The 13,791-nt window shown below is 42.3% G+C and overlaps 2 protein-coding genes and 1 long non-coding RNA gene across 3 annotated transcripts in view; 2 read left to right on the top strand and 1 right to left on the bottom strand.

Annotated features, from left to right (window-relative positions):
- Window positions 1-6,053, top strand: part of cadm4 (cell adhesion molecule 4) — a 41,798-nt gene extending 35,745 nt beyond the window's left edge. The window contains 2 exon segments of the mRNA XM_032519503.1: window positions 2,907-3,035; window positions 4,254-6,053. Coding sequence (XP_032375394.1) covers window positions 2,907-3,035; window positions 4,254-4,363 — 239 coding nt within the window. The 3' untranslated portion in view covers window positions 4,364-6,053.
- LOC116691685 (uncharacterized) overlaps window positions 1,342-13,791 on the bottom strand; it is a 17,161-nt gene continuing 4,711 nt past the window's right edge. The window contains exons 2-3 of the long non-coding RNA XR_004332533.1: window positions 1,922-1,926; window positions 1,342-1,353 (exon numbers count right to left, since the gene is read on the bottom strand). This is a non-coding gene — a long non-coding RNA (uncharacterized LOC116691685). The remainder of the gene's footprint in view (window positions 1,354-1,921; window positions 1,927-13,791) is intronic.
- Window positions 12,821-13,791, top strand: part of rps19 (ribosomal protein S19) — an 8,548-nt gene continuing 7,577 nt past the window's right edge. Inside the window, exon 1 of the mRNA XM_032519509.1 lies at window positions 12,821-12,971. Coding sequence (XP_032375400.1) covers window positions 12,852-12,971 — 120 coding nt within the window. The 5' untranslated portion in view covers window positions 12,821-12,851. The remainder of the gene's footprint in view (window positions 12,972-13,791) is intronic.

Here is a 13,791-nt window from a genome sequence, read left to right as displayed (position 1 = left end):
TGTGTGTGTGTGTGTGTGTGTGTGTGTGTGTGTGTGTGTGTTCCAATTATGCATTTATGTGTAAATGTGCATGAACATGTGGTCTGGGTATGTGTGCACAAGCCTGCAAGTATTTTAAAACAAGCTGTGTGTATGTCTATGTGTGTGAGACTACCTCGGACGTTGCGGTTTTATAGAGATCGTTTGATGAAGTGGCATATTATTCACTCTTAAAGTGCTGATGCAAACACAGACACGCACATTAACACCCACTCTTCCATCTAGTACCTTTTAGTTCTTGTCAGCCATTATTTTCTGTCTTTAACGGCAATATGAACATTGTGGCTCAGCCATTGATTCGAAAAATGTGTCAAGATCCAAGCTATTGTTTAGCATTGAATGAGACATTCCCTGCATGGCACTTCTCCATTTGGAATGCATCTGTCAGAGACAATGTCTCTGTCTCTACTGCCATTGTGCCATAGAAAATGTGTCAGTGATAGAGAATGTGTTCCTATATATTCCAATTCCCTCGTAGATGAATGTCAGTCTGCTAGATATGATTCTCTACAGCCCCTGCCTTAAAGCATGCCTTCCCTATTGTAAATGTCGTCTTTAACCCCCTTAGCTGCTGTAGAATCCTGCCAGAGAACAGCATTTGTCCTTGTCGCTTCTCAGGGGTCATTGATTCCATTTGGGAAAATAATTAGAAACATTTGTCTCTGGTAACGAAATGGCATTGGCCTTAATTGCTGATCAGCATGTTTGAAATAAGTTGTTCCTCCAGTTCTTATGTTTTACATCTTCTCCTATTTCTCAAAAGTCATTGGAAGAAGCAAGCTGTCTTTGAGACTGCCGTCCAATGATTATCTAGCAGGATGCTGAAGAAACTCAATTAATATTCAACAATAATAAAGCATGTGTCATGTTTTATAGGCTGTAGAAACGTTGCTATGAAACCCTGCAACACCTTTGTTGATGTCACTGCATGTGTGTGTTATCCAATTCCCTGTCTGTCTGTAGATAATGTGTCAGTCACTACCACGGTCCCTCCCACTCCCACCACCCAACCAATCACCTCCCATCCCACCACCCCAACCCTCCTAACACCCAGCTTCGCTCCGGACCCGAAAGGTAACATACACACCTTTTATTCTGCCTCTGCTACCCTCCATCTCTATCCTCGTCCTTGCCCTCTCTCCTTTGGGGCCTTTCAGTCCCCTACTCATGTGATGACTCTCAGGTGGCGTGCACACACACACAAACATACTCACACAGTTTTTCTGCTGCAACCTTCTTTTGCCCTGCATCTACATAAGTGTACGTGGCTGCAAACGTGGGTGTGCGCCGTGCATAACCACCCACTCTCTCCCTCTTTCTTATCACTGACTGTTTGATGCTCTGCACACACACATTGCCCAGTCAGCATTTGTGTGTGTGTGTGTGTGTGTGTGTGTGTGTGTGTGTGTGTGTGTGTGTGTGTGTGTGAGTTGGTCGGCCTAGGGTGGGTCTCTTGGTGCTTGGTAGGTACTGTTAATGAATCTGCATTAAGAGTTTCGGAAACTGGCAACGACACTGGCCTCTGGAGGGCCAGGGAGATGCTACACAAACATATTTCTACACACACAAACACACACATATACAGAGAGAGAGAGGCGGAGTGAGAGAAAGAAAGAAAGATCAGGAATCAAGATGTGTTTAATCTTATTCTCCCTGATGATGATTTTACATAGCAGGTGAAGGAGGCTGCTTGGCACTACTCTGCTACCTGTGTGTGTGTGTGTGTGTGTGTGTGTGTGTGTGTGTGTGTGCGTGTGCGTGTGCGTGTGCGTGCGCGTGCGTGCGTGGGTGCGTGCGTGCGCAAAACTACACACTCTTTTACCCATGTCCTTCTCTTTTTATCTACAGAATGTATTTATGTCATACATACACTCACACAAACACACGCTCACTGGCATCTCACGCTCAGATGACATAAAGAGCCAAAGGAAAAGCAGCGGCTTGAACAGTCGGAGAGCATTTAAGCAATGCATCATCTGAGGGCCTACTTGGAGAAAAAAAAAACTTTTTAATACTGTCATTCGTTTCATGTGGAGCTTTGGGCTGCGGTGGATTAAAAACAGGGTGCAGTGAGGTAAAGGTTGACACTTGAGACCTTGCTTTTTCATCCCCTGTGATATACTGCTGCTCGACCAATTCACAGTTGAATCAAACATGTCCTGTGGGCCTGCTGCCGATCTCTATTTTATCATTCACACACACACACACACCAATACTTGATCATACACATAAGCAGGACTGTAATGCACTTTGTCACAATGCTCAATGAGATACTGCCTGCACAAGAGCACACCAATTTTTTACTGCAATTTCATACTACAGAATGTCACAAAATTTAGCTTGCCTATTTCATTTATCTTTTTATCTCTCTTCACTCATCTTGCGGTGAAGTGTTTGATTTAATTTCCCCTGGCTGCACAACTCGGGTTGTAAACAGACTCAAAGTTTCCCTCATTCAAAATGCATTGTAGGCTTGACAGGTACTTGGCTGGAGTGGGTTTTTTAGAGGCTGGCATACTTATTTTTTATTCACTCTCTTCTTTTCTCCACCTTTTTCTCACCCATTCTGACTTGTCTGGCATTCTGTGCGGTGTGTGATGAAAGGTGATAATAAGTTGGGTGAAAGATATTGACTTCTGTTTTCTCCTGTCTCGCTCCCTGTACCCTCACCCACGCTGCTGTTTTAAAGTGCTTTCTTTCTTTCACATATATATATAAAAGTGATATCTCTCCTGCTTTCATTTTTGATCCATTTCTCTTTTTTGCCGCCATTTCTTTGCCTTCACTTCGCTCTCCTTTTATCTCCATATTTCCCTTTATATACCCCCACACACACTACAGTGTTTGTCTCTTTTGTTCTTTCTCAGATCCCGGTGCAGTGGTAGAGACTCACAGTGCAGTACCATATGCAGTGATAGGTGGTGTTCTGGCACTGCTGGTTTTCACCGTCATCTGTGTCCTCATCGTCACCATCTGGTGCTCTGTTCGACAGAAAGGTAACAAACACACACACACACACACACACACACACACACACACACACACCCCTAAGAAACACAAAAGTTTCTTTCCCAAGCAGCGCACAGGCTTCAGCTATAGTATTTTATCACGTTTTTTTTACAGGCACGTTTTCTCAACTTGCCCAGTTTCTGGCGTAACAAGCTGTGAAAAAATAATTGCAGGCCATTTACACCCAGATACTTTGAAAATAATCTTTTAAACTGAGGTGTGAAATTGTCAGTACAAAGCAGACAGGATGGGATGTTCCTCTCCAGGCAGACACTGTCCATGATGGAAGACCTTGGCCAGGATAGCGGAAGAGATAGGGCGGGGTGGGAAATGTAGGTGTGGTCCTCATGTTTTATGACTATATGTTAGTGTATCAAGGCTCATCTATTAAAAGCAGCCTCCTGCGCTCCCTATCTTTTTAAGTGCCCCCGTGTTGGCAGCCTTCAACTGTGCACCACAGCTGCCAAGAAATAATCAGAACAGTGTAGCAGGCAGTAACCCGCTATTACTTACCCTATGGTGGGACAAGCTGTCAGTCAGCATTCAGTACAACTTGACCGCCAATCAGCACCAAGACAGGACCATTAAAACCAAACCATGTTGAGGAAGAGCCATTAGGGCATTGTCTCTGGGCCGCCATGACTGTCAGCATGCCAGTCAACCTCTGTGGTACGGAGAATTAGAGTGTCACTCACCCCTGGGGTGAAAGGGAGACTCGAGCAGGAAGATGACTTGAGCAGTTTTTGCTCTCTGTGTAACCTGTACTGCACCGAATCATTAATCATACGGACCTGAGGGATGTTAAAATGTGTTTGATGGGTTTTGTGAGTGACGCAAACGTGGCATTGTTCTCTTGCACCTAACCTTCCCTCCACCCTTTTCTGCCAATTTCTCCTCCCTCCCTTTCTTCTGTTCTCTATTATCTTCCCCACGTGCCCCTCCTCTTCTGCCTCTTCTATTCACACATTCATCTCTACCTTTAATTTCCGCCGGTAGGCTCGTACCGTACACGAGAGCCTATTCTTGCTTGGTATTGACTAACAATCAGTTAACTAATTAATTAATCAGTCACAGGTATGGAGCTCAATAATATTTGCGCTGGATGGTTTGATAATGCTGCATGGCACTGCAATGATCATGACGCTTTGCCACCTAACCTTCCCCATCCAATCTCCCTCTTGCTCTCTCTGTCTCTTTTCATTCAGGTTCCTATCTTACCCATGAGGCCAGTGGGTTGGATGAACATGGTGAGGTGCAGGAGGCTTTCCTCAATGGGAACGACGCCAGCCAGGGCAAGAAAGAGTACCTACTGTAGCCCCTCTCCTTCCCTATCCCCTTCTCCTCTGACCTCATCACCCCATCCCTTCCTCTCCCTGTCTCCCACCTTATAAACAGTATACACACACACGCACACAACACACACAACACACAAATACACACTTCTACACAAACCGCCATAACAGGCGGTCTTCTAAAAACGACTGTATACAGATACTGCTCACAGCCAATCCATCCCGTTAAATTCCACTTCATATCGTCCATGCACACACACGTACCCATAGACAGACTGAGAAAAAGACAGCCTATAGACCCACCAGCCATTAACAACTGCGCCATATACTGTAAGTCTGATAAAATGGGGAAAAGGAGAGAGTGGATGAGAGGGTAAGGTGAATGCAGACAATAACAAAATAATGGCATACTTTTTCTGATCAAGGGGGAAGCGGGGAACACAAAGAATACAGGCACTCTGCCCTTGCAACCGCCAAAGTGGAAGGGAAATTAGAAGCAGATGACTGCTGTTAATGCCTGGAGAAAATCAGCTATTTCACAACCAAGATATATTGAGCGTTAGATGCTAGAAAAGCATCTTCCCTACAGAGCGCAACTTATAGTTCCCTACAACAATGGAGTGCTCAGCCCAGAGTACCCAGGTTTTATGGACAAGCTAACCGTCCTGTTTGGCTATCCCTATTGGGTGACCTGTCAATAATTTTTGAAAAGGAGTCATCTTTTAGTAGTTTCTTTTTCCCTCTCGCTGCAACAGTGAGAAAAAAGTTATTCTCTTTTCATCTAATTGACTCTCCATCACCTCCTTTCTCTCTGCTCACCTGTTACCACCCTTTCATTTATATTTCTCTTTCTCTCTGTCGGTCCCCCTCTATCATTTCTCCTTTGTTGGCTCCCTATAATGAAAGGATTAGTGTTGGGCTGCGAAGAAGAAAGGAATATGACTTGCTAAGGCTTTAAAGAAAAGCTTAATTATTTTAGAATGCCATTAAGAGGATAAAAAGGTTTAAAAGTCTTAGTAAGAAGGGCAAGGGGATTGAATGAATCAGAAAATAAAATGGATGGATATTTTTTCTGAATGCTACCACACATATGCAGATACATGCACACATTCATACATACAGTGAACATGTTGACCGAACAAGTATACATATCTCTGAATTCCTTATTTGTATAAAAAAAGAACAGCAACATAAATGAAATGAAACTTTTAGGAAATATAAAAAAATGTTTACTATTGAAACGCATTATGAAGCAACTATACTAACACAGAATATTAGCCTATAGAGGTGCAAAGCCGAACAAACCACTGTCCAGTGATCTTTAAAAAAAAATAAAGAAAAGAATATAAAAAAAATCATTTGTCTTTATGAGAACCAGAGGATTTGTTATGAATTATTATTGTTTGAACAATTATGATTGTTGTTAATGTTATTATTATTGCCGTTGTTATTATTATAATTGTAAATGTTAAAGAAATGTACACTTCCCATGGTTTGTTTTTAGTTCTACTGTAGAGAAATTGCTGTCTGTTTTCACTCTTACCTTTCCTCGCTTTCCCAGTCTCTCTCTTCGTCTCCTGTGCCTAGTCGTCTCTTCTCCTGTCTCTCACTCTTGTTTATTTTAGAGTCCATGTGTCATTGTTGATATATAGCTAACTATTTCTTTATAGGGGAAAGATACAAAGCACGACAAAATAAAAAAGAATTCAAAAATACCCTCGGGGATCAGACTGTTTTTTTTTGGTGTGTTTACTGTGTAGCAGGTGCTGTTTTTAAATGTCTGTGAGAAGAGAACAGGAGATGGAGCATATGATTAGATCAATGGGGAATACTGGAGTTATTGGTGGAAAGATGAAGGCAATGGAACGGGTTGTAACTGGCAGCTTATTCAGAATAAATAGAATAAACAAAACAGGAGGTTGTGTGGCGGCGCTAATGAATCATAAGAACAGATAGCAGGGACGAATGGGTGACAGGAGGGTTGAGTCAGATACACACAGAAAAATATGACTCTGCCATTAACTTCCACACAATCAATACCCGATTCTGTCGAGAAGCACTCAACATGTCCATCTGTGCGCAGGGCTAGATTTGAAAGCCGCCGGAGGTCGCAGGGTAATAGATCGATGTGTTTCTCTTCCACCGGCTCCACGGTCGCCTGTCATAAAGACAGATTGTCAAACGGCAATCAAAGTAATGGACTTGCCAGGCACTACCAGCATGAGTTGACACTCCGGGCCAACAAACAATTCACACACGTACACAAATTGACACCAAACATATCTTCAGTTTATGACGACGCAAAGGTAGCATAGCTAGCTCCTGCTAGCGGTACCGCTGTGGTTGATGAGTGATAAAACTGAGAATGGTTTCCCTTTAAATGTGTTCAAAACAGCAGTGTATGTCCTTAAAACAAAGGTTTCATCTGTTGTTTTTCTGTGAGATTTACAGCACTCAGTCTGGTTGTGTTTGTCAGTTGTCTGATACTGATATTTCTGCTTCTCCTCAAAAATCTGTTTAGTAGGTTTTCTATAAAGAAATATTTCAATCAAAACAAATTTCAAAATCAAATTCAAAGTACTTATTGCTGGGTATAGGAGCTAATGCTGTTACTGCTTGCTCTGGTGCATCCTGGGAAACCGGCCATTATCTAACCATAACAATGATACAACATCAGCTGCTAAGCGTAATGATAATTAGACCACCACTGTGATTATAGAGGGTGATTATCGAATCAATAGACATAAGCAAAAAATGAGATTGGGCCATATAACAGTTGGTTGTATTCCTCCCCCGGTTTATGACATGCAGTGAATGTAGCATTATCTGGCCAGTAATGACAGCAAGGAGTCTATGAATAACTCACGCACTTGCTCCCTGATGCGAGTTTCACCGATTAACGTCCTGGAAAGGGTTCACATCAGATAATTCCCTGTTTATGACCGTCATATTTCATTTCTACGAGTTGCTGTAGATATCACAGTGTTTCCAAACACTCTCTTTATATTTCTGGTGGCTACATGGTGGATTAGACACAGTTTTATCCATCTGTAAAACCAACCCTGGAGACTGGATGGTGAACACAGCTTATGTTCACTGGACATGACTTGCGTCAAGGAGGTGTTTACAGAGTGGCAGCATGGCATTGATTGAGGTTCCTGAGTGTGCAGAGACCGAGCGTAATCAGGAAGCAGAGAGCGTTTAGGCAGACAACAAGTGAATGGGCAAAAAAAAAAGTTTTTCTCCCCCCATTTACCAGATTTTAATGTCAATAATGTGTTCCTCTCAAAGATTTTCTTTGCAGTGATGGAAGACATACTGTACTCTTTTATTTTGTACATGAAGAGGAGATGGAAAACAGGGAAAGACATGAAGACTGTGAAGATAAATGAAAAAGAGACCCAAGATCTGTGGAACGAGTTGGAAAATAATCCATCCAAACCCAGAGAGGCCAGGAGAGAAAACAGAAGAAGGCAGTGAGAGAAAGAGCTGCCCTACAACCATGACACACAGGAAAAAGTAAAGTGGGAGAGTGTTGAATGTCATGTCAATGTTTCACGCAGCAAGAGACAGATTTCTAATTTTTCACACCAACGCAGTTCAAGATGAATAATTAAATTAGAATGAGCAAGGCCCTTTTTATTACATGGTAGCATCACATTGTATTTACAAGTTTAATCAAAACATCCATGAATCTTGTGTCATAACCAGGTGCTTTCCCTACAATGCTGCATCCTCTCTGGACCATATGTTATTTCTGAATATTTGATCACTCATATTATCTACATTACCGGTGGTTGGCTTAGCAGAGACTAAAAATGGGCTTAGAACAAGACCCATAGGACGAGCAGTCAAAGAAAACAGACATCTGTGATCAGGATAGTTGTCATCATCTGGAGACTTAATTTTCTCACTGACATTTGGTGTGGGACCTGATAGTTAACTGGCCTTTTGATTTGCAAGTTATTCATAGCATCTGTGCATAAGGTTGCTGATTAGTTAACAGGCCAACAACAAACAGAAATATGCTATATTTATTCTTCTTTAGCCCACAAGCTGTTAATTGCAAACACTATCTTTCTTTCTCAGACACACAAAACATGGAAAGAGCGTTGTTTTAATTTAGCTGCTTGAAGATGATGATGAATGTATACATAGAGAACAACAGCCTATAAATCTTCAATTTTCTCAGGAATTCAGACCTCTGGGCACACTTTGGCTTTAAGAGAGTGTTTGGCTGAAGACCATGGAGCTGCCTGCACTGCCTCACACAAGGCCAAACGGACAGATTTTCCTCTGGATGGGGCTACTGGAGGTGGAAGGTGGGCAACAGAAAGAGGAAAGCATGCCCGTTCTTCCACCACCTGCTTCTGAGGAGGAGTGAAGAGGATCTGGGGCACGAGGCTGTACAGTTGGTAGAGTAACATTGCAACTGCATGAGTCCAGGCAGGAAGATTGGTACTGGGGGTGAAAAGCAAGAGGGCATGGAGAATGTGGAGCGGCAGGCACAATAGAACTAAAAAGGAGAGGGACAGAGCCAGGGAACGGACCCTGCGGGAGTCATGTTTAGTGGGGTCTGCATGACTGAAAGGAGTCTTCCTGGGCCTGATGCATAGCAGGTCAAGGTAAATGGCCAGCAGGCAAAGCAAGGGGAGCATGAACACTGTCATCCCATGGACATAGACCAGGAACTGGGGACTGAAAATGATGTCAGGGGCGCACACTCCCCAGTGGCTGCTGTGAATCTCAGCATAGGTGAAGTTGTGCATGTCTTTCACATAAAACTTGGACAGGAACCCTCCGTATGGAAGGTACTGTCCGATAACCTTGCGGTCATAGTGGTACTTAGGCGGCGGGGAAGGGGTAAGATGGGGTAAAGAGGTGGTCCAGTTGCCGTCCGGCCCGAGGCCAGCTGTGGCCGAACCAGTCCTGCCTCTTTTCCAGGTGTCAAGGATGTCCGAGCCGATGAACTGGGCGAAGGAGGACAGAACCGAGGCCAACCAGCACAGCAGAACCACACAGAGAGCTCGCTGACGGGTCATCACTGAGGAGTATCTGGCATTCACAAACATGTGGAGGTGGACATGTTTGAATAATGATTAATAAACTGCACTCAATTGCCCTTAAACTGAAGAAAGAAATGAACATAATCAGATCCTACAGCCCTACACTGCCTCAACATTCAACTCTCATTAACAGCAAAACAAAATACAAAATGACTCACCAAGGGAATTTTCTTTTTTTTTTTTACTATTGGAAGAGATCTGCTTCTGAATCTGAGCACAACAATCCCATCTTACCTTCACCAACTGGTTAAAAGGTGAGAAGCAATTGAAGACCATCAAAAAAAGACATAATACTGCCGGTCTTCTACTGAAAGACTGGATTTGTAGGTCACTGTCAATCACACATCTAAGAGCTTCAGAGCCTTGGAGCGTACTCACCCCCGTCTCTCAAATGGCGGTATAAGCAGTGTGTAATAAAAAGCAGCCTTAAGAGCACTGATAAAAAAGCCTATTTTGATAAACAGTATTCCATATAATGGCACATCTTGACATGTTTGCTGCTCTTTCTTTTATTATATATTTTCTTCCTTTCCTGCTGAAAACACGCTTGAAAGTGTTGACTTGTTCCGTCCACATTTCTACCTCACTCACCCACATACAAGAAAGTATTACAGAATGTAGAATGTGACCCTTTATTATTATGTTTATGAGAAAAATATCTTGTGCTTTTTTGCAATGTATCTTATTGGTATTTATGTTAAATTAGATGTAAACTACCCACTAGCTAACTCTGGTGCATTTACTTTTAATTGTGCTTAATACACTGCTTAAACTGACATCTCAACTCACCTGTCTGCCAAGTGATGCTGCAGGTGGGTGTCCAGTGTAAGCATCATTAACAGGAACATGGTGAACTGTCTTGCCAGTAGGGGGAAGCACACCAAGATGATGCATGTGTACAGACACTGTGGGGTTCGCAGGTTGAGTAACACTCTCACAGGGACCCCGACTGCACCTCCAATAGCCCCCACCCAGCCCAGGCACAGCCGAAGACAGCATGAGACACTCCCGGGTTGGGGCCTGGACCCCTGGGTTCCCTCCTGGACATCAGCCACTGTACAGCTGCCACTGACCGCCATGCACAACCTCACACTCACCACAATTAAAGATACAGATAGGATGCACTGGCACAGGGCGTACAGCCACAAAAAATCCATGTCTGGGGGGGGGATTCTAAAAAGACAGAGACAGATAAAGAAAAAGCGTATAGTTTAAAAAGTAATTACTGTCAATAATGTGAAAGAGCAAAAATGAAAGAAAAATGTAAAGATGCTTATGCAAATACAGCCTCATTCACTCCCACTCTAATTGCCACTCCTGCCCTACATCCAACATGTGTCTTTCAGAAAAGACCCTGCAGCATTAACTTGCAGTTTTATTCTGGCAAAGAATAGAAAGAATACAAATCAGAACTGTGTGACAAAGGGTAGAGGGAATGTTGAGGTTAAGCATGGGGGTGTAGGTCACAGATGTGGAAGGATAGAGAATGTGATGTGAATGTGATGAAGATGTGAAAGTTTACACTATTGGCAGAGAGACGGGCAAGGGGAGATATTTTGATAAGCATAGGAGCGCTGTAAACGTGCCTAGAGTGTGAAAAGGTCAAGCCAGACCAGATTTGACAGAACTTCTCCACAGAGAATGTGAGCACCATGCAAACATGGAGCAACGAGCACCAAGATGGGTGGTAACATACTGTTAACACTCTCTTTTCTTTCTCGTTTTGCTGTTTTCTGTTTTGCCTCTCATCTACCACCATTCACACACTCACACCCCCTGAAACACAAACAAGCCTAGACATTTATGCAGAAATACATAAACACTCACACTCAATCACACAAGCGCACACACTCCCGAGTGAGCATTTCCAGCAAATCCATTCAAAAATGATTGGCAGCTAATTTTAGTGCATTTTCAAACAATGGTCTCACATAAAGCGGAGTGGATGAATATGGAAAAAGCTGATTTGCCAGAGCAAAATAACACCTGTCCAATTAGTTTGACCTTTTCAGAACATTCTGCGTTAGTTGTCACTTTTTTATAATAATCGTAACTGGCTGAAATCACCTCTTTATAACATTTCATAATCACTTTACACAGTTGTCTCCTGTCTCACGTCTTGAAGGGCCTTGGCAAAATTGGTTTCCTAAAGAAATGAATGGAGTTTAATCCACATTGTGTCAGTTCTCAATTCAAATTGGTGACTGGTCACTCCCAGTGCAATTAATTTACCTTAATTAATGAACAAAGCTCTTTGAAACAACGTTCAAATTGTAGGGCCAAAGCTTTCAGCATGGTCAGAGTTTTTTAGAAAGTTGAAAAGTCAGGATGTTGATATAATGTCAAAGCAGTAATTTAGGAAAAAATGTGCAGTTACCTGTTGTGAAGGCCTGTGATGACACAGATAGTTCATGCAAAGCTCTAAAATCTATCCTCTATATGACTTGGCTGCCTTTTCATTTCCCTCCAGGATCTCGATCTCTCACTTTAAGCTGTCTGTCCCCACTGAAAAAGTGTAAACCTGATTCATAAACCTCTGCTAATCCACTTGCCTTTTATCTCTCTCTCCTGTCTCTGCAAACATATCAACTGTGTCAATGTTGGAGCATGTTGCCCTTCACATCTGAGATGTGCAAAGGGCAACACCACCAGGGAAATATGTAAATAAAGCACACACACACACACACATATGAGCATGTACACACATACGCAGAAATAAGCTTTATTGATCGCTCTTATCAAAACCGTGTTCCTCAGATTTTCCTTGATTTTTTCCAACTATCTCTTGACTGGAGATAGAGAATAGAGGTAGCTCTTTACTCCAAAGACAATGTGCTTTTTATTGGAGTTGGTATGTGATTAAGAAGAAGAAGAAGAAGAAGAAGAAGAAGAAGAAGAAGAAATGCAAATGCAGCTGCAATGGACTATAGGACAATTATGGCCTGGAAAATGTGCTTACATTTCTAGAAAATTCACCCAAGCGTATCATATGTTTATACAAATAATTCTCCCACTGTATGCTAAAAGGACCAGGCTCCAGGTAGGTGCACACTGAGTCCAATTAAGATGCATTTCACAAAAACATACCCAATATAACTAAAAATCTAACTAAAATCATACTAAGTAAACACTATAGGTTATTACAATAATACATCCTATAGTATATAATTTCTGTATACCTTCAGTTTTTTGTTGCACCAGAATTTAACCAATCTCAAAATTAACTCTGTCTTCGTCTCTGTCGTTTTGTATGAGCAACGATTACAATTATAGGTTTAACTGTTCACGGTAAAAAAACAAACAAAAAAACCCCGTAAAAGCTGTATTTCAGTGAATATGGGAGATCAAAATTCTATTCTGTGCTTCTCGAAGTTTACCTTTGTCACAATTATAATGTAGCCTGTGGATAAAGCCTATAGCCCATGGCCTAGGGCAGATAGATGTGATGAGCTGCATCGATGGAAATAACAACGCTCCGGTCTCGCGTAATGGAACGAGATTTGCCCGTTTTAACATCAGTTGGAAACCCCGTTCCACCCTCTTCCCTTCGCTGTCCACAAGCAAGGTAAAGCGCTAGATTTCTTCTTCGGTTATGTGAAATTAATTTGCTTCAAAATTACAGCATTTACCCACGAAAGGTGGTCAGATGTGATATAACATACATAGTAATACATAGGTTGAGCTATAGGTGATGATATTATACTTGTTTGTTACTTATAAGGGGTTTTCTGGACTGTTAGGCTCATAGAATAGGTCCGGTTTGTGATGGCTGCCCCCATGCTACCTCGCTCCACTCGTTGAGGCCCGCTAGCTAGTGGCTAACTTTAGCTGTCCCTATCTAGCTTTTGCATGTCTAAAATATAAGTAAATATGCATATTGACAACATGGATATCACTTGAAGGGTATAGGGATCTCAGTGAATTGTCTTTGTAAATGGCTAGGGTTTCCTACTAAATGGTGCTTGTCCTGAGACGGTTCAGCTAACGTTAGTCAACCGGCGCTTAACATTAACATTAGCGTTAACTTAGCTACATCCCTGCTGTAATGGGAAGACAATGCTGGTTGAACGCGTGTGGTCAAGATCCCTCACACATGTAGTATATCAGATCTATATGGTTGGCTTGGTGCTTGGGTTGTTAAATTGGTTATTTCGATTTTAGTAATTAACGCTAGCTAGCTACATCAGTACGTTAAGAGAGCGGATCAGCCATGTCCACACATCTTAGTCGGATTTGGTAACTCCGAAGAAACGATGTCGTTAAACATCTCGCCTGTCCTGTTAACGTTAGGTTATAGATAACAACTAACAAAGCATTATTTCCGCAGCACTTTTCTTAACAAGATAACCAAGTGCTTTACAGAAAAAAAAAAAAAACATAACAAT

Source organism: Etheostoma spectabile, chromosome 6 (assembly GCF_008692095.1).
Source record: "Etheostoma spectabile isolate EspeVRDwgs_2016 chromosome 6, UIUC_Espe_1.0, whole genome shotgun sequence".
NCBI lineage: Eukaryota > Metazoa > Chordata > Actinopteri > Perciformes > Percidae > Etheostoma > Etheostoma spectabile.
The sequence above is the reverse complement of the archived record's forward strand: the minus strand, read 5'-3'. Positions and strand labels throughout refer to the sequence as shown.